The sequence below is a fragment of the Octopus bimaculoides genome, chromosome 2, assembly GCF_046866305.1.
Source record: "Octopus bimaculoides isolate indiv1 chromosome 2, ASM4686630v1, whole genome shotgun sequence".
In the NCBI taxonomy this organism is placed as follows: Eukaryota; Metazoa; Mollusca; class Cephalopoda; order Octopoda; family Octopodidae; genus Octopus; species Octopus bimaculoides.
The window spans coordinates 69,216,016-69,240,079 of NC_142929.1; the positions used below are offsets into that span (position 1 = coordinate 69,216,016).

Consider the following 24,064-nt stretch of genomic DNA (forward strand, 5'->3'; position numbering starts at 1 on the left):
GACAGATTTCTTCGATCAGCAGGAAAACTCTACTGAGAAATTTTCCCCAACTTAGCCACCATACCTCTGTATGATAGGGCATATTGCCGAACTCTGAATCTATTTCCTGCAAGAAAGACAGAAATTGATGGTGGTTTAAACCTTTGGCTCTGATAAAGTTGACAGTTTGTGTTACAGTACTCATTACATGTTCCATGTTGAGAACTTTACCACGCAGTAAGTTTTAGTGTATGATGCAGTGATGTGCTATCAGCTCACCAGTACAGTCCTCCTGCATCCTTCCTACTGGTCCTCTATTTTTCCTCGCACATTGCTGGTGCTCCATCTGTTGCAAGTCCAACTAGTTTGCCCCAAGGCAGGTTCATGTCAGTTGCATTTCAACATATATTGTCAAAAATGTCTTTTCTTGTCGTCCTATGCATGGATTTCACATCCCGATATTTCTTCTGTAACTTTTAAACTGGAGTCTACTCCACGGATGAAGATGGTGAGCTGTGCAGTGTCAGTCGTATCATTACTTTCATCCACAGCAAGAGAGTATGCAACAAAGTCTTTGCCTTTTTTCGCATCAGCAATTGTATTTCTGCTAAGGCTTACATTTGCAAACATCTGCTTTTTGTCTTGACAACAAGACATCACACACTATCATCATGCAATTCTTCCGAAACTCTCCCTCAGTAAATTATCGGACTGATTTGAGATCTCCTCTGCCACAATAAGACTTGCTTTTACAGCAGCTTCACTTTGTGATTTTGCTTTGGTGAAAAACGTCTGCTGTGATGTTAGATTCTCCTACCTTCTGTAGCTTCTGTTCTGCATTCAAGTTTTTTGATTTGTCTTGATCATTAGTCTCATAGTGCCATCCGAGATTATATTCCTTGATTTCAACCACATTATCTCCACAAATTAGACACACAGGTTTACTACCAATATCAGTAAACATATTGAGCCTCCCAGCAGCTTTGAAAGGCTCTATTTTCAGAATCAACTTTTCTCATGGCCATTTTAATGGCTAGCATTGATTTAAAATTAGGACTGTGCATCTACCGATAGACGATTTATATGGCGTAAACGGGAAAGAGATCTGTAATATTTGGGCACCACACTACTTTCATCTCTTATGCACCAATCCAAAATGAGCAACAGGACATTGTTAAGTTACTGTAATGATGAACATCAATGCACTACACAACTTTCGTTTTAACTTGTTCTGATCGATGCAGGAATGCTTTCAGGTAGCCTTTCATTCGACAAGATTGCTAAATTAGGGAATTTGTGGTTTGCACTTCATATCGCCAGGCATTTAAAAAATATTTGCAACAAAATATAAATGTATAGATGATGTTAGACTATCTTAGCTTTTAAACCCTATTTGTCCTAAGGAGCATTTAATATGAGGAGTAGAATAAGTAATATGGATCTTAAGAGCCCAGGCACTGATTTCTCTGTAAGTTTATAAGTTTAATACATATCAATCATTATTTTCTGAATTACTAAACACAACACTGTACTTTAAACAGTATCAATGTGAAAAAGATATGTGAACATACAGATACATACACATACAGGTTTTTATTGATCCTCAGGAGTTCCTATCTACTTATTTCACCCACAATGCATTGATCAGATCAATGCTATAAAAGACATCTGCCCAAGTTGCTGCACCTATTCTGTTTAAATTCTAAATAACCAAGGCATAGTATCATCAGTGGAAACCTCAAGGTGTGATTTAGAAGTATGTTATATTTGGCAGTATATCCACACAAGAGCTCTGTTTGGTTGAGTTTCTTATTTGCAGGATCATTCTTTATGGGTGCAAACGGGTGAGAATTGACAATAGGAAGCATCTGGCAGTGGGAAATCTAGCTGAAAGATTCCATCTGCCCCATGCAAACATGGAACAGTGAACATTAAATGATGATGATGTTCTATACATCAGTATTTTCATTAAACTGAATGAGAAAAACCTTCAGATTTGTTTTTGTGGTGGTGTCAGGTTACTAACTATTACAAGATAATTTTTGATTGGTCAGTGTAAGAAATTCTCACTATACTGAGGATTCCATGATAATATATTTTCTTGTCTGCTGGAAAGCAGTTTTTTCTCAAGTGAGTTATTTCAACAAATGCTTGTAGGATGTCCTACTTGTTCTATTAAATATTCCTTTTCTTAAATGCTTCAACTCAGTGCATTTGTTAAGTGTTGTAAGTACATATCTAGATGTTTTCTGTTGGTGACATATTCTTAGTTACTCCTGCTCCCTAAGGGGCATGGCTTTGAATAAACTCCAGCATATTCACAAGTCCTCTCATGGGTCTGCTCACCTTCACCATCTACAACTCCTCTCTAGTTTCCAATGGTGAGAGGCTCTCACTAGTCACTTTGTGAGCATTTTACATCATCTCAATGATCATAATCCATAGGTTGTACATCCCAGCACTTTCCTTAGCTCTTCATTCTATTGGCATATGAATGTGTGTGCATTTTGACTTGGTCCATATATATTATAAAAATTATTATTTTATTTGTAGCTATGGACTTTCCTGGAATCCTAACTTGAATGGCCATCTGTTGAGTGCATCTGATGATCACGTGAGCAGTCATTGATATCATAGAATCTGATATTTAATTTTGAATTTGTGTGCAAAGTTTTAAAATTCTAGTTATAAAATTCTTATGAACTTACTGTTTTCTTCAGACCATATGCTTATGGGATATCAACACTCCCCCCAAAGAAGGCCGTGTTATCGATGCTCATACAGTATTTACAGGCCATACTTCAGTTGTTGAGGTGAGTATTTTGCTTCTTGTTAGTGGATTAGATGAGATAAATTTTGTTTCAACTTGTCCAACAGAGTAGCCATGCTTAGTTAAAAGAACGGCAACAGTTAAAATGTTGTACACATGGACCTTTGGCAATGTACCCACATACTTTGCTGATGTTGTTAATATGCGGTACCTCTCAATATTCAGTCATAGATGACTGTGTTTCATGTTACTTGAGTCACTGCTAGTTGAAGTTCATAGTATCAAATGGCCTAACTATTATAAGTACTACGTACTATATAATCACTATTTTATTGGTTTGCAGATCCATAATCACAGCAACACTAATATTCTAATAAACTGTTGTTGACCGTTTCAATATTAACTCACCTGAAGCTATGTGATTCTTTGCAAAACTTTGTTTTAAAGTGTTCCATATCGAAACTAAAACATCTCACCGCATTGTTTTTATTCTAAACGTTATGTAATATAAGTTTAAAAGTGATGTACAGTAGAACTTTGTAGTATGGGATTACAGAGACTATCTTCTGTGAGAAAGCACGAGTGCTCTATAGGGATCTTCTGAAGTAGGACCCTGGATCATCAATGGAGGAGGCATCAGCAGGCGCATTTAAAGCCCGTCATAGCTGGTTCGATAATTTCAAGAAGAGGACTGGTGTTCATATTATCATCAAGTATGGAGAAGCAGGAAGTTCTGACATGAAGGCAGCTGAAGATTTCATGGGGGACTGGAACAGATTAATTATATTTTAAATAATTTCAATGGGGGAAAGTGGTTTGTAAAACAAGCTTGGTCATGGACAGAATTAAACTCGCACTGCACGCTATCACTATATTTCATTTTATTACATTAGAAATACAAACCTTAAACAGTTAAATTGTATATTTTTAACTTCGAACTGAGATAACTTTTGTTTCTTTTGATATTTATAAACATACTAGCTGAATTACCCAGAAAAGTAGCAGTTATTTTCAGTTCTCATTCCTATCCCCAATCCTATGTCAATATATCAGTTTCAGAATCAGTTAGTGTAATTAAACCTTTATGGTAATAGTTTAATGCTGAAAATAGGTATTACAAACTATTAATATGATTTTTGGGTGGATAAAGGAATGTCCTTATATTGTTTTAATAAATGAATATGCATCTGAGTAAAATAAGTTAAATAGATAGATTTACTAATACATTGACAAATAGTCCACATATTATAGCTAGTGTTGTCGCATGTCACAGCTTATAGCTGATTTGTAAAGGTGCTACAGCCCCCCTCCCTAGGGGCCTCATTATACATTTTTATTGAAATCTAATTCGCCTATAATTCAGTTGGATGTCGGGAACAAATAACAAAATCGGATTTAATGTAGAAAGTATACCAAAGCCACCTACCCCCTCTCTCCTTAAAGCTACGTATTCTTCACACCCACCTTTCTATGTGTGTTGCATCTATGAATTTACAAAAGTATGTATGCAGTGTTGCTTGTATATGACAGCTTTATTATCGTTAGCATCTTATTCTCATCTTCACTGATATGTCACCCTCTCTTTGTTACTACCTGAGGCTTGTTCATTTTGTAACATTCTCGTTTTATCATATTTGCTCAATGCCCCCTGGTTGGCACATTATAGATTTTTATTGAAATCCAATTAGCCTTATTATTGAACTAGATGTTAGTATCACATATATGCAAAGTTTTGTGAATATTGGTTCAGTGGTTTAGGCACTAAGATGGTAACAGACAGACAGAAATTGCCATTTACATATATATAGATAACCATTTCAAAATTACATGTCTTGTGTTTTATTTCTAGGATGTTGCTTGGCATCTTCTTCATGAAAGTTTATTTGGGTCTGTTGCTGATGACCAAAAATTAATGATGTAAGTTCACTTGTACACATTCAATTTATATAATTTACTACATTAATTATGATCGTTATCTCTCATTGCTGTTTATTTATTTCTTCTTTGTCACTCAGTTGGGACACGAGATCTAACAATACAAGTAAACCCAGTCATACGGTGGATGCTCACACTGCCGAAGTGAACTGCTTATCATTCAATCCGTACAGTGAGTTTATTCTTGCCACTGGTTCAGCTGATAAGGTAGGTATTATATATTTCAATTTTACCTTTTCAAAAGAAATAATTCAATTCAATTAATTTCTAAATGGACAGCTTAGGAAGTGACTGTCCATTCAGGTGGTGTTTCATCTGACTTTGATTGCGTTAACTTTTAGCATGAATTACTTGCAGGTAATCAGGAAGTTGGTCACTTTTGCTTTGTGCTGCTCAACATTTTTCCTAGGGCAATAGCCTCTTTCCTAGTATGTACAGTTTAAGAAAACCTATTGAGGAGTGAGACTTATTTAATATATAGAAATAACAATAAACGTAAACAAAAATTGTAGAGAGAATTCCGTGTTTCCTTTTTTTCTGGTTGTCAAAAGAGAGGTATTGGAGAACATATGCAAGAGAGAAATGATTCTAGATGTATAATGGCTTTTGGGTACTGAGCTGTGTCAAGAGGAATATTATTGTAAATTAATGGGGGTATGGGTGGATCATTGTGCTAATTATAGAAGAATGAGGGGAGGGATAACAGAATCAAGATACTATTTCCTGTATACAAGCCACCTGGGTTTCTTGACTTACAAGTGCATTTAGGCAGGAAAAAATTGTATGGCACAAATATTCTTTTCTACTCTAGGCACAAGGCCCAAAATGGGAGGGGGGGGCAGTCAATTAGATTTACCCCCAGTACACAACTGGTACTTAGATGAAAGGCAAAGTTGACCTTGGCGGAATTTGAACTTAGAATGTAAAGACAGGCGAATAGCACTAAGCATTTCGCCCAGAATGTTAACAATCCTGCCAGCTCACTGTCTTATGGGACAAATATTAAAGCAATGATGATATACCTGTATTTTTAAAAGATCTGGCAAACAGAATCTTGTACATGGACTCTTGAGTTGCTAAAAATAGCAATCCCTAGAGTCACACCATACCATCTTATAAAACTTATGATCACAGCTGGAATGACCCATGATCATAAATTTGTGTGGGATGTTAGGACTGGCCTAGACTAAGCAACCAAAGAGCTAAACAAGCATGTAGGCAATTGGAGAGAACAGTCTGAGCACCTGACATTTGTTTTCTTTGTCTTTAATTTTGTAAAATTATTTGAGATCAAAGTGAAATATTTATTGTGAAATATTGACAGCTTGTTCTTTCTTCTCTGCAAATTTAGTTACTAGCTTAATCAAATTTAAATAAGAGAAATTGATTTGAATGACACCAGTAATTGTTAAATAAAACAAATATGAAATGCCCTGGAATTTTAATCACGAATGTTTTACTCTTTACAGACAGTTGCATTGTGGGATCTGCGTAATCTCAAATTAAAATTACATTCATTTGAATCACACAAAGATGAAATTTTCCAGGTACGTTTCTTGTCTTCTTGGGTTTTTGATATGTGTTGGCAGCCATTGAAAGCTACAACTGACGCTGTAAATTTTATTTTCTAGGTTCAATGGTCTCCTCACAACGAAACTATCCTGGCATCTAGCGGTACTGATAGACGATTGCATATTTGGGATCTAAGGTAACTACTGTATATATTTTGTCAATATCAAATAATTTTAATGTACTTGTTTTAAAAGTTGTAAGTGAGCATCATCATAGGAGTGAGATTATTTGTTCCTAATCTGTAAAAAGCAGGTGTTTGAGAGAATTTTAACCTTGGAATTGGGTGATGGTTGGCAGCAGGAAGAGTATTTGGTTATAGATCTGCTTCACCAGATTTCATTTGGTCCAGGAAGGTACAGAGAAAAGTAGACTTTTATGCAGTTTCTATCAAGCAAATTCACTTGCACACCATCAGTATCAATGAGAAAGATTTTAGAGTTTAGATTTGATGTGAGTTAAAAGGTGGCTTATTGGATTAATGTCACATGTTTTTATCTTTATTATCATGTCCTATTGTCTGTGCTGGCATGTGTTGGACAAGTCTCACATGTTTCTAGCACACAGGAGGGAAAAACCAGCCAACTTTGTAGAAACTTCATAAAAAATGCTTTTCTTGTGATAGTAGCACTTTAGATCAGGCTACTTTGTCAGGTAATGCTTGAATGTAGCATCCTTACCTTTCCTATCATTCCTTTATTTTTAACAATGTATTGCAACCAAATTCACCACCTATCACCAAACACTCTACTTTGGTTAGAAGCATTCCAGTAGCTCCTCTACATTGCATTGAGTGGGTTTTGTTGAGGGCATAATAGCAAATGTAATTATGGTTGTCTGGTGAGTTGGTGCTCTGCCTGTGGCTCTAGATAGGTGGAAAGTTATTATATCAGCATCTATACTGAAATGCTAATGCTAGCTGGGTTTACATAGACAAATCAGGTTTGGGATGAATGGAGTATACAAGTAAATTGTAAAAAATTATGGGGTGTATCAAGAACAGGTTTCAAATTATAAGGTGTACATAAATGTATTTGTAAAGTCTCGATGAGTGATTCCTGTGCTATAAAAATATCCTGTACTACTAGTTGGAGTGGATAATATTGTGGTGACATATAGGCGAGAAAATGACCATACTTTTTACTGAGAGTTGATAGTGAGATAATGTGAATTATTCAGTAAGCTTTAACATCCATTTTCCTTACTGGCGTGGGTTGGACAGTTTGACAAAATGTAGCAAACCACAAGACTGACCAAGCTCAAATGTCAGGTTCAGCTTATTTTTTACAGGTGGTATCTAATATCTTTATTAAGAGAGCTTAAACAGAGGAAAGGATTCTGTTTCTTCATGTGGTCCTGACTTTATTCAGAGAAACAAAACAGCTTGCAGTTTGGCAATTTTCATGATGAATTCCTGTCATCATCATCAAATGTCTGTATTCAATGCTGGCATGGACTGGATGGTTTGACTGCATTCATGTCATCAACACTGGTTAGGTTATCCAGTAACTTCCAACACAAGGCCCCTCAATTGTGTAGAAGGCATATTACTAAGGGAGATAGCTTGTGCCAGATTTAAACATTAAGTGTATGATGGAGGGATAGGAATATGTCTTGCTGTAGTGGAAAAGGAAAGGTGGTGGTGGGGATGAGATGTCAAGGCATATCTCAAGGTACTAAAAGGTGAGTGTGACATTCTGTTCCAGTGTTATTCAGGAATTTGTGAATTTGATGTTTACCGTTGCTACACAATTGGCAAACAGTTTTACTAAAGGAATACAGTAGTTTGTCTTAGGAATGATAAAGTGCCTTTTTTTGTGTGTTAAGAGAAACACTTGTGATTGAAAAAGATTCAATTGTAAATAGTGTTGGCTTCTTTGAGCACATATGTCACTTGTATGTTTACAATGTCTAATTGTATTCACAGTAAAATTGGTGAGGAGCAATCTGCTGAAGATGCAGAAGATGGTCCCCCTGAGTTGCTGGTAAGTTCTTATTTTTAATTTGTTTACAATTTCAAGTGATCGAAAATGAAATTTTCCATCAAAATTTCTTGTTAATTTGTTCTAAACAACAGCTTAATGAATTATTTTACTAAATTCTTCATTAATTTCAAATTTAATTGAAACAAAAGCAGTATATTTCAACAAATATGATAATTAAGGGGTTAATGTTTTTGATTTTTTTTTATATATCAGTTACATTTGAATGATTCTCTATGTATATTTCTCTCCTTTTATAGTTTATTCATGGTGGTCACACTGCCAAAATCTCAGACTTTTCATGGAACCCTAATGAACCTTGGGTCATCTGCTCAGTTTCTGAAGATAATATTATGCAAGTCTGGCAAATGGTACGTATTTGACTTAGTGACATACAATTTCCAAAACCTGTGGGTTTGTTTTTATAATCCCTTCAGTTTGTTCCATTTATAGATGGTTGTAAATTATTTTTAAAGGTGGAACTCACTATTGTAATTTCATTTATTTCATGTTTCTCAAAGTTTCTAAAATCTTATATAATAAAATGTCTTTATTTATTTTTAAATAGGCTGAAAATATCTATAATGATGAAGAACCTGAAACACCAGCTGGAGAACTAGAAACAGCTAGATCTTAATGCTTACACACATTACTGAACATTGTTACATAATTCATATTGCTTCACTTCCATCTATATAGTTGGGTTAATGAAATAAAGACTGAAGTGTTCTTTGTGCTCTTCCTCCATTAAACATCTCTTGGAATCTCTTCCCTTTCCCTCCCTCAAGTGCAGCCTATTACACAATGGGCCATTCTCTTACTCTCTGACCACTATTCCTTCAGTCTCTTTCTCTTAGCACAATATCTATTTGCAATCAACCAACACCATTTTTATGTGGAAAGTCCTATTGTGTTTCTCATTGCTTTAGTATTAAAAGTAATTTTTTTTTCTTTCACTTAATTTACTCGATCTATATGAGGCATGTCCTATAACGATATTCCTGTTATGTAAATAAACAATACACTTTTTTTTTTGTGCGTGTGTGTGTGTGTTGTATTCTATTCTCCTTTCTGCTGATGTTGAACCTTTTGTATTTTGAGAAGCAATGAAATAATTTATAGGGGTTTTATGTATGAAGAAACTTGGGAGTTGATTATTTTTGGTGATTTGTAGGCATGACTGTGTGGTTAAGAAGCTTGCTTGGCAACCTCATGATTTCAGGTTCAGTCATACTGCATGTCACCTTGTGCAAGCATTTTTTATTATAGCCCCAGACTAACCAAGACTTTCTAAATGAATTTGGTAAACAGAAACTGAGAGTCCATTGTGTGTGTTTTAACTTTTATAAGTCTTGGTTGGCTCATTGGAACAGAAAATTGTTATCTCTTATTACCATGCCACTAATGTTTATTCAAGAGATAGGTTAACTTGTACAACTTGGTATTTTACCTGACTCTAGCAGTTCCACCAATTGGTAACATTCCAGTCTTCATTGTAGTTAGGAGACACCAGCTTTGGATTTGAATAGGACTTAAAGAAAAGTACTTTTTCTTCCATTCCTGACTAGTTTGAAAAAAAAGAAACAGCATGAAGTTGCTATAAGTAAGAAGGATTATTTCTATGGCTTTTGACAAAGGCAAATCTGGTTGTACACAACTTGCTAGTTGCGGGTACAAAATCCATTGTGCAAAACACCAGATGAAGCGCAAGAAGTTTGTAGCATATTAGGTTAGATGTAGTCTACAAAGAATTTGTGTAGCAACTACACCATCCAGCTGTAGGAAAAGTTATGTAGAATACAGACATTAAGTAGTTCACTTCGCAGCTACTTGGGCAGTGTCTTCTGAACCCTGAGATTGGAGTGCATTTGATAGGCAAAAGCAGTAAGGAACATGTTGTATATGTGAATGCTGACATGGCCAATGTCGGCTGGTGGAATGGGCGAATCCTTTAGTAATTGAGGGATGGTAACAAAAGGCTAGATATAAAATCTGAGATACAGTTCCATACAAACCCTATGCTGAAATATTTCCTGTTTAAAATATGAAGACATGGATATGTAGATTTAAAGTTCATAAATGACAATGTATTGGCTTGACGAAATTTCTGATCCAAAAATTTTTTTCCAAGGTTCTCAAGCTTGATTATCTGTCAAGTCTTTGCCAAAGATCTTAAGAGCAAGGTGTTTATGGAGGGGGATGGATCTCCAGTGATGTCAACATTGAAAGTGTGGAAGGAATATGTTTACATTCTTATTCATGCTGTTGAGAATAAAACTTATGTTAATGACAAGCCAGCTTAAGACATATATGATAATAGAGCTATATATACAGTAATAGCTTAGTCCCTGACCTACATAACTTCCAAATATTCCATGCTATGATTGGAGGTGGAATTGGGTAACATGTGATCCAGCTGATACTGGATTTGTCCAGATTGATGTAAGAAATCTGACCTGTTTAACATTTTACTTGGTCAGAGCAGATTATATGTGATGTAATCTGCAAATGCATTAATAAAATTGTACCAAAACAGTTGTCATGAATTTTAAATGCCATTTATGTTTCCTTTTATACACCATACAAAAAACCAACCCCAGAGTCTCTGTTGTCATATCTAGCCATTCCAGTGCTAATTCTAGAAACTAAAACATTTATGCTTTTTGAAGTGTCAGGTGAGTACAGAGTATCATATCAATGACTGACAAAAAGAATGTTGCACTAGCACTCACTGACAAGTGCAATGCTTCCTATAACAGAAACAGCTGAAGGCTAATTCATTTTCTTTTGATTCATCATTTAACATCCACTTTTCCATGGGATATATGGAATTTGTTGAAGCAGATTTTCTACCTCGATTGTCATATTTCCCTATAGAGGTATTAAAGGTCCTGAAAGCCAGACTTGCTCTATGCCTCACAATTTTAGTATAGGCACATTTGTATGGATGCATACATGTTCAGGTATGGTTGTTTTGTTTACAAAGTTTGCTTCACGGTGACCGTTCCTGGTTTGATTCCACTGAGTAGCATTTTAGCAAAATGTCTCCTATAAGCTTGGCTGTATTTACCAACTGAGGCTTACAAATGGAAACACTCCTGTTTATGTGTGTGTATTTGTTTACATATGTTTCTAAAAACAATTTGTAAGGCTTGGGCAGTGTTTGTTGTCAGTTCTATAAATGAGCATCCACTTGTTCCATACTTTCAAAGGCACAAGGAATTATACTTAAGACAGGAAGGGCATTAGGCTGCAATAATCTATGGAAATAGAAGTTAAGAAGCCACAATTTTCAAAAATCTTTCAATCAATATAGTGCCATCATTTAATATCCATGTTCCACTGGGATGGGTTGGATTGCTTAAGATCTGACAAGTCAGAACTACTTCTTACTGTGGTGTTTGTTTAATGGGTGCATTTCTTTTTTCATGCCACCAGCACTAGTGAAATTGTCATGCAACTTGCAAGACTAAATGAATCCCAAGGTAACAACTATGCTAGGTGATGCAAAATGGAGAGGGGTAAAGTATGAGAAAAACAAAGAGCCACAACTAACAATACAAAAACAGATAAGTTTATAAATTAATGTAAAAATTACTGGCACACACATTTAATAGAATTATAAAGAACATATCTTACAAAACTTTAAACAAATCTTTCTTTGAATATTCATTTATTTCATATTTTCAAAACAAAAAAAATATATAATATACAGATCATAATACACATAAGCCATACAAAAACACTTTATTATTCTTCCTGACTCCAAATTCATTAGAATTATTACCCTAGCAATTCCACTACTTATTTAACCTTCCTCTCACCTTTTTTTCTAGAATTTTACTCCAAAATACTAAAATATTCTTTTTTCCCTCTTCCTCTAACTCTCCCAATTGTAAATTACCATTTTAACACCCTTTTCTTAGAAAGTTTCTTGGGGTTCCCTTACCAGTAGTATTAAAAAAAATTTTTCACTAATGGTTGGATAAGCAGTGTGTCGACAAATATCAACATCAGATACTACTTCGCACATGTGGTGACGAGCGAAATACAATCGTTGGTAAGTTTTCACATGCTGAGATGTGTGTGTTATATGATGGGCTTCCTACAGTTTCTGTCGATTGAATTCTCTAATGTATCACTGGTTGGTCCAAAGCTACAGTGGAAAACACTTACCAAAAGAGGTTGCATAATGGGATTTAAACCACAGGCGTGGATGATAAGTATGTGGTTAAGAATAGCACTTCTTAACAATATGGTTTAGATTCAGTCCCAATGTGCAATACCCTGGGCCAAGAAACCCATTGAGTATGTCTTTGTGATCTCTTGCCCTAACATCACACAATAGTGGTAGATGAACAACACCATAATACAAAGAAGCATTCAGTCAGTGTTGTTCATGTTCAAAACAGTATGGGGCAAAATTAGCTTGTGTGGAAACAAGTGAGGATTTGTGACATGAAGGGCATCTAGCCATAGAAAATCAACCTCAATAAATTTCATCTAACACATGGAAACATTGCAAACTGCACATTAGAAATACAACGATGGGAATGATATATACCTCCATGTTTTTGCCTCTTCTACCATCTCACTTGTTGCTTTTTAGATGTCTTGCTCCTATTCCCTTTCTATGTCATCCGTGTAAAAGTACATGCCCTAGATTATTGAGCACTCTATACTTATACTCCCCAACCCCCTCATCTCTATTATCCATTCGTTTTGCAGTGCTTCTGTGAAATTCTGTTTTCTGCTGGGGAAAACAGTGACCGAAACAATTGTCATGCTTCAGTTGACAAGGATGTTGCCATGAGCAAAACAACTTTATGAATGGTTTCCACACTTTAGGAATGGTTACTTGTCACTTGAAGACCAACCTCCCAAACGAATGAAAATTCATGAACTGATCTTGGAGGACCAAGACCGAACAATTGATGACAATGAATTTTGAGCAAGGAATTGCAAATGAAAAGAATTGCTGCAAAATTTTGTGCCTCGCTTGCTCTTGACTGAATGCATGTCATGAACTAAAAGAACAGTTGGAAGTTGAACCGGACCTCTTTTTAAAGGTTATCACCGGTGACAAAAGCTAGTGCTACGGAAATTGCAGATATGGAAAAAGGTGAAGAAAGAAACGATGTTAAAAGGCATCACTTTGCAAGAGTTCCAGCACTGCTTCGAATAATAGAAAACGTGTCTGGACCAATGCACTGCTCCAAATAGAGAAAACTTTGAATGCAGTAAAAGTGTAAACCTGTAAAACTGAGTGAATGAAATATTACAAAATTTCTGGTTTCGTTTAGGTACCCCCTCGTATGTGTTTATAATGGGCCTGGAGCTAAGACACTTGCCCAAGATATTATGCAATGGGACTGAGCTGTAGCTCTACTTCTTCCAATTATAAATTGTATAAGTTGAATGCCTATAAGCTTAAATATATACACCTTGAAAATGAACAAACTATATATTACAGATTCAGATAATGATTCTAGCAGCACACATTTTGTAATTATTATTGAAAACGATAGATTTACCATATGCACTAGATTTAATTTTGGCTCAAATTCTTGTTTCAAAAGAAGAAATTGGTCAACAAGTGTAGTTATCCATGTCAAATGATATTTTGCAACTGGTATCCCCCTTAATACAAAGCTTTTAAAATTGGAGTTACTAGCTCCATTGTTGCAGACTATGGAAGCCCTTGATAAAAAGGAAAAAACAAATTTATTATGAAACTTCACCACTAACATCCAATCCAAGGAATGATCATGACAATGAATAAATGTTTATTGTAAAATTACGTTTAGAGAAATGAAAATGAAAGTAATTTATACATAATGAAGTCTTGTAGCTTTAAAACTTGCTTGCAGCTAATGCTAAGTCAACGGCATTCACCAGTCTGCTGAAATAGCATAAACCTGGTTGCACCTTCTGTAGTCTTCGTGCTATGTCTTCACAGCTTAAAATAAAAAGAAAAAAAAAAGAATCTGATAGAGATAAATGTTTCATTTTGGAATGATAATAAAATGGGTGATATTTTGGCACCACTCTTTTGGTGTCACTGATTCAACACCAAGTTATTTGACAGTCGTTTTAATGCTTATCTTATTCTCTTACACCTCTCTCTGTATGTATGTGTATGGGGAGAGGGAAAGATGTTGATGTCAATTGTCTTCAATAAATAAATTGTAATGTCTTGCTCTCTCTCTAAATGTATATATGAGTATATTTCTTATTTCTTTATTGCCCACAAGGGGCTAAACAGAGCGGACAAAGGGATTAAGTCGATTACATCAACCTCAGTATGTAACTGGTACTTAATTTATCGACCCCGGAAGGATGAAAGGCAAAGTCGATCTCGGCAGAATTTGAACTCTGAACATAACGGCAGACGAAATACCACTAAGCATTTCGCCCGGCATGCTAATGTTTCTGCCAGCTCTCCGCCTTGTGTATATGTGTATACATGTGTATGTATGTGCCTCCAGTCCTAAAAAGTTCTCTCGTCAAAACAGGCTGAATGTCCAGTCAGTCATGTCAAATTGCCAGCATCCAAAAGGCTGTGCCTGATCATCACATTCTGTACTAAAGCACTGCTTAATAATTCCAGTAAGTAGTAACTAAGAGAATTCTTTGCTGATTTGGAAGAAATCATAAGTTGACTTGTGTAACTAACATTTTAGTGAAATCAAAATCATTGTAGTTATTGTATTAATTTTTACCTTATCTGTCCATACTGGTATTTTATTTCGAACTTGATAAAACTGAAAGGGTACTGAACAGCATCTACATAGTAATCCACCATAACTTTGGACATGCTTTTTAAACAGCAATATGTGATTGTGATACTACAAGAAAGAAAATTACAACAAAGCTTTTATAACAATTATGTTTGAACTATAATTATTCACACAACATTTAACCTCTTGCAGACGGGAAGCGGTACTGACCACATCGAAACACTGTGTGAGCAGTGCAATGTCTCACTCTGTGCGGCACCATGTTTTCAAATATACCAACTGAGAAGAATTTGTAAATATATAGTAAAATTCCTTGAATGAAAAATTATGTAGTTACTGAAAGGCCTAGTACTGGTACACAGCACTGACTGTCAGTACTAAATCCATCTGCAAAAGGTTAAAATTAAATAAAAATGTTATAAAATTTAGCAAAATAATTGATTCCCTAATTGGAAAACTTAGTTTAATGTCAGCTGACTCAGAATAATTAACACAGTGGATCTCAACCTCTTTCTTTGTATCCCCCCTCCCACTTCACGTAGTTGTCATGCCTAGCATCCACCTGTGGTGAGTGAGGTATTGCAACTAACTTAACACGGATGATAATTTATAAATTTATTCTAAAAAAAAAAATTTTAATGGGTATGCTTTAACAATGAAATGATTAAAAAATTAATAAAGACAGAAGTTGTAAATTTACTTTATACAATACAAATTAATGACTTCCCTGTGCCTGATAAGATCTCATTTTATTTTAATAACCATTACTAGTATCTCCCTCATTGTTTTAACATCCATGCTTACAAGGCCAGACAAAATTTATTAAGGCAGATTTTTTACAACCTGAAGCCTTTCTTGTTGCCAACCTGCACCAGTTTTCAAACAAAGTAATACTTCCCCATGGCCAGATATGTTTCACAGAAGATTGGCAAATGATGACACCATCTGCATGACTCCCATTACAACTATAACAATGTCAAGACAAAGAGACACTAATACACACACAACAGGCTTCTTTTAGTTTCTGTCAATCAAAACCACACACAAAGCTTTGGTTGGCTCCTGACTACAATAGACGACCTTGTCCAAGGTGTCACACAGTGAGACTGAAAACAAAACCTTGATACAGCCTTGCCTGCACACCTTAAATTATAAAATTTTACAAAAAACATTAAATTTTTAGGAAACTGGTCAGGGTCTTCATCAAAAATTAGTTCAATAAAGTTCACAAAATTGGATGAGTTAGTTGAATTCAAACATAATTCTCACACACATTCCATTTTTATTACTTCCGAAGAAACCTCACAAGTTAATATGTTCTATTCCTAGCATAGCAATTTTATCAAAGGGATTACTTTATTATAAGCCATGGCTCCATTTACATATGAGGCAGCAGAAGCAAATTGTCATAGATGTGAATGGGACATTCTAAGTCAAAGAGTATCTATAAGAGGCAGATTGCACTGCAGAGAACATATATATATAACGTAATATCAATTATTCAGATGAGGAGTAAAAAAGAAAAAGATTGTTAATACCAATTATTTTGCAGTTTCAACTGATACTTTATAGATAAAGAATAGATCTCTTTAGCCAAATCCTGCAATTTCATCATCTCAGCACTGAACACATGCAGCGACTGTAATAAGAGAAACAGAATTGTAATGTTAAAAAGAATTAAGATAAATGTCATTATCATCATTTAACATGTCATTCATGTTGGTATGAGTTGGACAATTCAACCTAATCTGACATGTCAGAGGACTGTGTTGAGCTCTAAAGTCTGAACACCCTTCCTGACTCCAACAACTTTACAGAGGCACCAATACTAATGAGATTACCAAGTAATTTGCAAGACAAAATAGCCCCCTCAACTGAGTGAGAGTGTAGCACAGAGAGAAATGACTATGCAACATGTTGAGAGGCTAAAGCATGATAGAGGGACAGGAGATAGAGTGGTTGAGAGCAGTTGGAAATAGTGATAAAAACGGTATCATGGCATATGTTCAAGGTACAAGAAGATAACTAGAGATGATAGGGATGGAAAGTTGGGAAGAATGGGTGAATACATTTGCAGGATTGTGAGAAAGTATGTTAAGTTACTGGGATTTAATAACCTACCTTTGAGAATTGTGAGATAGTAGTGCAATTTTTGAAGATTTCTGTCTCTTTTAAAGTTGCTTTCCTCATATTGTGTGCCAAGCATAACCAAGGATGATCATCTGCTACACCTAAAAGCATACATATTTTTTAAAATCTATAAAATTAGACATTCACATTATTAAGAAAAATACTATTTTGGCCAATCCTTTATTAAAGTTGAATATTCTGAGAAACTACAAGGACAGCCCAGATTATTATTGGTGTTATACATTCTAAAATGTGGCTTTCTTTATAAACAGACTAAGTGAAACGAAATGCAGTTGAAGTGTTAGATGATTATTATTTATTAAAACTGTTTCCATAGGCCAAATTAAACAGGAGTATTTAATTAAACAAAAAAGTAATTATCAAAATTCAAATTATGCCAGGATGGAAGGGACATTTTGACAAGATCTGACAGGTCAGAGAATATCTTGCCTCCCTAACACCAACTAACTACCTTATCAAGTGTAAAGGGAGCTTTTATTTCATAACATCATCATCATCGTCGTTTAACGTCTGCTTTCCATGCTAGCATGGGTTGTACGATTTGAATGAGGACTGGCGAACCAGATGGCTGCACTAGGCTCCAATCTGATCTGGCAGAGTTTCTACAGCTGGATGCCCTTCCTAACGCCAACCACTCTGAGAGTGTAGTGGGTGCTTTTACGTGCCACCGGCACGAAGGCCAGTCGGGCAGGTACTGGCAATGGCCACACTCGAAATGGTGTATTTTACGTGTCACCTGCACAGGAGCCAGTCCATCGGCACTGGCAACGATTTCGCTCGAATGTCTTTTCATGTGCCACTGGCACATGTAACAAAGTACAGAAAGTCAACACTTATTTGTAACATGTACTAGATGTTGTAAAATTCAGGATTGAATGTCATGGTGAAGGAAGTCAAGATCCAAGAATATTCAGAAGGCATAATTCAATTTTTCATACTAAAATAATTTAATATTTTACAATTTTTAAAAGAACGCTGAACAAAGTGTGTACAAAGGAATATGTTGCTGTTGTGAATGTTAATTAATTTAAAACATTTGCTGAAGGATGCATGTAGCACGACAAATATTAATTGGACATCACTTACTATATATTTTAACTGTGTAAGGTTATTGGCTATAGAATTAATCAATATCTATAAAACAGAAGATGTTTGTGTGTGTGTACGTGAATGTGGTTTATGCACGTCCACAAATTAGCACGCATGTCGCTCCAATTTTAGGAGAAAATTCGGAATGACCCTATGTGCATTTTAGTGAACTTTCTCTCTCAGAGGTACCCATGTATACCTGTAAAAATCGATAAACTTTTACCAATTTTGAAGTTTGTTGACATGGTGAAGTCAAATCTGTGCGTATGCGCTGAAGTAGAGAGAGAGAGAGAGAGAGAGAGAGAGAAATTGTATGTTTGTGAGAGGGAGGGTGAAGGAGAAATACATTTCTTTGCCAGCGTCTGTGTGGTAAGCAGCAATCAAACAGAAAAAATACCCTCTCTCTCTCTCCCTCCCTTACATACACATGTCAGTTTTCTCTTTCTTTCTTTCTTTCTCACACACAACAACATTACACACAAAACACGTTGCCAAAAAGAAATAGACGCTATCTTTTTATAGTGAGTATGCCAGACAGAAAGTGTGGTGTGTATGTGAAGTTCTTTTGTTAGTGTGAGAGAGCAGCATGTGTGTGTGTGTGTGTGTGTAATGTTGCTGTGCGTGTGAGACAAGGAGAGAACGAAAGAAAGAAAGAAAGAGAGATAAATGTGTGTAAGGGAGGGAGAGAGATAGAGAGGGAGAACGCGCTCTCTCTATCTCTGCCGAATTGATGTAAACAAACCCATGTGGTCTGATTTTCACGTTTCTAGGTATTGTACCGTAAATCGCCATTTCCAAAATATATTTATTTCAAATCATTTATCCGTATATATATCTAAGGCAAGGTGTGTGTGTTTTGTTGATATACGGGCAACACACACACACACACACACACACACACACACGAACATGTATGCGTACAAAAAATATGTATGCAATTGGTGTACATACGTGCGTGTGTGTATGTTGCTCATATAAATATATATATATATATATATATATATATATGTATATAGATAGGATGATAAATTGAATGTTAATTCAATTTAAAACCAAGTGGCCTAGCATATAACAAATCTGAAAATTCAGAAAAAATTGTATTACACGTGTATAAGGGATGACCACTAGGTGGACATCCAATATGCTAGAAAGAGGTCATCAACGACCCAACCACAAAGAAAAATAATGTTCTCCGGGTTCCTAACCCATGAGCAAAGAGGGGTTAGATGATGGCGGTAGTGTTTTCAAAGAGATGGCATGTGTAACCTGATAACCTCTGCCGATCAAACTCTCAACCCATGCGCTCCAGTTGCAACACTGATTCTGCCCAAATTTGACGTCATGTTACTTAGTTTGGTTTGAAATAAAGAACTTGATTAGCTTAACAATCCCAACTTAATCCCGGGCAAAGCCGGGCTATACTGCTAGTACTGACTAAAGCAGTAAAAACGTTGCATGGTGTGGAATGCTAACACTGTTGAAGCTGCATAGCAGGAATACGATAAGGATGATAGGACTGTTAAAGAACCATTATCTTCAGATATATTTGCAAGTGTTGTCAAATCAGCCAAATCTTCAAGTTGGTTATAAAAACCAGAATGTTTCAGCGCATAAACATTGATAATCATTAATACTGTTTAAGCCACAACTCTACATGATGAAAAGGAAAATCCAAACAGTGATACTTCAAAATAAATGCTGGTGTATGTTCAATGTCCAGGCCACAACTAAGTGCTTTCAAAATCAGCACGTTTCACTGGTGGGCAGAAGTTGTTACTTGCATTCGTACACTGCCAGCCCTACCTGGCTGGCGTCTGCCCAAACACAACTAAATTAGCAGCAGTGATAAAACAGCTCTGTCACGTTTCACTACACACATACACTGTAGATATCTTGCCCCCGGTAAGGCTAAAGACTCCTCTAGATTCTGCATTACCACTGCTTGATTTGCCAACACCTTTATAGTGTGTACTGAGTGTTTTATTCACAGTACCAGTACTTGTGCAGGTGCCTTGTAATTTGCAAGACAAAAGAGCCTCATGACTGCAAAGGAGAATAGGGGAGGGTGTGTTGATGTAGGTGAGGTATTGAGAGAAAGTATGAATGGGAAGATTTATTGTGAGAGGGTTGTAGTGGAGGAAGTAATGGCAGAGACAGTGTTGGTAGGTAGGTTGAGGGGAGGAGCAATAGTAAAAGAGTCATATAATATATATATATATATATATACACAGGGTGCGTAAGGTAAGGTATTTGAGGACATACCTTTTTTGGGTCATTGCTGCATTTTTTTCTAAATCTGTATAATCTTTGTTTCAGAAAATAATAATGGCAGACCCTCAGCTCACTCAAGAAATGAAGAGGCATGCTGTTATTGTGGTTATAATGGCTGAGCATAGCAATTTAGAAATATCTCGATTTTTAAAAGTTGCCAGATCTTTCGTTCACAAAGTTTGTAAGGAGCTAGAGACTGAAGATGGAAATGTATCACCAGTATCAAAGCATAAAAAGCATTCTAAATGCTCTGAAATCATCAGAACACTTGAATTTATCTAGCAAGTTCAACAGACCATTAATTACAATCCCAGAAAGTCCATGAGGTCAATTGCAAAAGATTTCCATGTATTAGAAGGAACAGTCAGAAATGGTGTCCACGAAGACATCAATCTTATATGATAACGAAAGAAAATCACTACATCAGATCTAAAAGGTTCTTAAACAAACTAAAAAAATCCAGCAGAAGATGATTTGATTTGGTTTTTCTCAAATGAGAAAAACTTCAACCAAGATCAAAAAGTTAACAGAAGAAATGACAGATGGTTATGCACAGACCCTTCTGAAGTTCCAAGTGTTAGGCATACAATATTTCCAGCAACTGTCATGGTTTTAAGGGTTATCGGCAATGAAGGACATGTGATGCCTTCTTACTTCTTTCCACAAGGCCTTAGAGTTAACTCTGCTGCCTACATTGAGGTCCTGGAAACAATTGTTAAGCCCTAGATAGACAGCGTATGTAATGGAAGACCATACGCGTTCCAGTAAAACTCTGCACTATCACACACGGCTCTAGTAACACAGGAATGGATGGCTGAAAATTTTCATGATCACATAACCCCTAACATTTGGCGCATTGTTGAGAGAGAGGTCAATGAACACGCCCATAACACCAAAGATTCTTTGAAAGCTGCCATAGTCAGAGTAATGTCTAAAATGAACCAGGACCACTTGATTCAAGCATTATAGATGATTTAGTTCTCATATAGAAGCAGTTGTTGAAGCTGAAAGTGGTTTTATTGAATAACTTTTATAGAAAAGGTTTATTTTTATCCTCATAGCAATTTTTTGATAAATGAAGTTGTTATCTGTTATTAGATGTTTTCTTGTTATAAACATAAATCTGTTCGTAAATATTTTATGCACCCTGTATATATGAGAAAAAAAATTACATTTCTAAATTTGCCAGACAAAAATAAATATTGACAAAATGCAATGCTGCCCGACTATCCTGACAGTTCATCATCAATAATTTTTTTTGATAAATAAAAACAAAACAAAAATAGAATTTAACCAAACTTACTTTCCCAAACTTCATCTGTCACTACATTAATTTCAGTTACATTCTTCAGTGAATTAGTATAGAGACTCAGCTGCAATGTATCGATCCAGAAAGTAAATTTACAAACATTGGCTTCTAACTCCCAGACCTTCCACGGTGACAAGCTGAAAAAAAATGTGATATTCAGAACAAAAGAGAAAACAAATTTTAAAAAAGTAAATGCTTAAAAGTACACAATAATTATATACATAGTTTTCTGTCCATCTGTCACCTTCTCTGTCCACCTGTCACCTTCCTTTCACACTCTCTTGCAAACTAACTTACCTACCCCATTACCCTGTCAAATCCTCTATCACTTCTCTTATATTCACCTTCCTGTAACTTGAGTATGCCCTGACATATCTTCAACACTGTTTTCTTTCTTTTCCAACTGGGGTAGCCATGTATCTATTTCCTCTACAGTAAGACACCAGTTTCTATCTATCTATCTACATACTTTAAACTTGCATCACCTGGCATAAAGCCACCTCCCTCAATACTGTTCCCACGTCAGTTGAGGGATTGGGGTCTTGCCTCGTGAGTTACTTGGTGAACCTACTAGTGCTGGTGCTCCGAAACAAAACACTCAGAACTCTGTAAATTCATCAGTATTAGGAAAGGCATCTAGCCATAGAAACCATTCCAAAGTAGACATTGGAGCTTGGCACAGTCCTCTAGCCTGGCAGCTCCTGTCATAACGTCCAACACATACCAGCACAGAAAATGGATGTTAAATGGTGGTGGAGGTAGTGATGATGATGATGATGAGACGTTTTACTTTCAATTATTCATGTTAAGCATACCCCATCATTAGTGCTATCATTTAATATTCATTTTCTGATAATGATCCAGTTCTGAAATAATAATGGGTTTTTTTGGACAAGGACAAAGAGAAATATTTAAGATCCTACTTTTAGCCTTTTCATAGTAAATCTGATGAACATATTTGATGCAATATACCTTGATGTTATAGTATATAGTACTGTATTCTCTCAAATACCTTCAGGCAGAAAAACAAAACTCAACTATGATAATCATCATCATTTTAATGTCTAATTTTCTATGCTTGAATGGGCCAGACGTGAAATTATTTGAAGCACATATTAAATGGTTCAATGCTCTTTCTGTTGCTAAAAATTGCGTGTTTCCAAATAAAGTAATGTTTTCCCCTAGTTCTTTGAACACAAACAGCACACACAGCTGGACATCACAGCTTATGGTGTAACAGTGGTGTTTCTTGACAACTATCACACAATGTCAAGACAAAAAGATACAAATACACACATACAAAACTCATTCATTTTACATCCACTTACCCCTGCTAGTACAAGTTAAATATATTTAGGTGTTGTTTTACAGCTGGAAACCCTTCCTGTCACTAACCTCTACTACATTAATATTCCTTGAACTTTCTGTCTTTCATATAAGGGATCTCTTATTTCATGCACCTTTGAAAGTACAAAATGATTGGGTGATTTGTTGACAAAAACACCATTTCTAGTAGGCAACTTCCATAGGTGTAAAGATGTTGGCACTCCGTTGCTTACGAGGTCAAGGGTTCCAGTTGAACCGATCAACAGAACAGCCTGCTCGTGAAATTAACGCGCAAGTGGCTAAGCAATCCACAAACACGTGTACCCTTAACGTAGTTCTCGGGGATATTCAGTGTAACAGAGTGTGACAAGGCTGACCCGTTGAATTACAGGCACAACAGAAACAGGAAGTAAGAGTGAGAGAAAGATGTGGTGAGAGAGTACAGCAGGGTTCACCACCATCCCCTGCCGGAGCCTCGTGGAGCTTTAGGTGTTTTCGCTCAATAAACACTCACAACGCCCGGTCTGGGAATCAAAACCGCGATCCTATGACTGTGAGTCTGCTACCCTAACCACTGGGCCATTGCGCCTCCACGCAGTGTAAAGATAAACAAACACACAGACATGCACATCACACACAAACACGCAGCATACAGTTAGAAGTACAACTGTTATGGATAAGTCCAGTGCTCCACATAGAGTATCATCATCCAGCTATTGTGCACTTGGAACGTCCAATGCAGAGGTTGCAAATAAACAAGTACTCCATCAGTTACAACAGCCTGCTCATGAAAATGTGCAAGTGTTTGAGCACTCCACAGACACACATACCCTTAATGTAGTTCTCAAAGAGATTCAGCATGACACAGATTGTGACAAGGCTGGTCCTTTGAAATACAGATTTTTGCCGGGCTGGCCCCTATGCAGATGACACATAAAATACA

The 24,064-nt window shown here is 36.1% G+C and overlaps 2 protein-coding genes across 12 annotated transcripts in view; one reads left to right on the top strand and one right to left on the bottom strand.

Moving 5' to 3' along the window:
- The window catches only part of LOC106879513 (histone-binding protein RBBP4), a 27,900-nt gene extending 18,627 nt beyond the window's left edge, over positions 1 to 9,273 (top strand). For all 4 annotated transcript variants that reach the window (XM_014929121.3, XM_014929122.3, XM_014929123.3 and 1 more), the window contains 9 exons: positions 2,533 to 2,593; positions 2,700 to 2,792; positions 4,599 to 4,666; positions 4,765 to 4,891; positions 6,154 to 6,231; positions 6,316 to 6,392; positions 8,181 to 8,238; positions 8,496 to 8,606; positions 8,804 to 9,273. In XM_014929121.3, the coding sequence (XP_014784607.1) occupies positions 2,533 to 2,593; positions 2,700 to 2,792; positions 4,599 to 4,666; positions 4,765 to 4,891; positions 6,154 to 6,231; positions 6,316 to 6,392; positions 8,181 to 8,238; positions 8,496 to 8,606; positions 8,804 to 8,872 (742 nt within the window). In that variant the 3' untranslated portion in view covers positions 8,873 to 9,273. The remainder of the gene's footprint in view (positions 1 to 2,532; positions 2,594 to 2,699; positions 2,793 to 4,598; positions 4,667 to 4,764; positions 4,892 to 6,153; positions 6,232 to 6,315; positions 6,393 to 8,180; positions 8,239 to 8,495; positions 8,607 to 8,803) is intronic.
- A 2,618-nt stretch (positions 9,274 to 11,891) lies between these two features.
- LOC106879520 (uncharacterized) overlaps positions 11,892 to 24,064 on the bottom strand; it is a 52,813-nt gene continuing 40,640 nt past the window's right edge. For all 8 annotated transcript variants that reach the window (XM_089346920.1, XM_014929142.3, XM_089346918.1 and 5 more), the window contains 5 exons: positions 21,790 to 21,932; positions 17,097 to 17,206; positions 16,514 to 16,614; positions 14,958 to 15,083; positions 11,892 to 14,194 (listed from right to left, as the gene is read on the bottom strand). In XM_089346920.1, the coding sequence (XP_089203046.1) occupies positions 14,089 to 14,194; positions 14,958 to 15,083; positions 16,514 to 16,614; positions 17,097 to 17,206; positions 21,790 to 21,932 (586 nt within the window). In that variant the 3' untranslated portion in view covers positions 11,892 to 14,088. The remainder of the gene's footprint in view (positions 14,195 to 14,957; positions 15,084 to 16,513; positions 16,615 to 17,096; positions 17,207 to 21,789; positions 21,933 to 24,064) is intronic.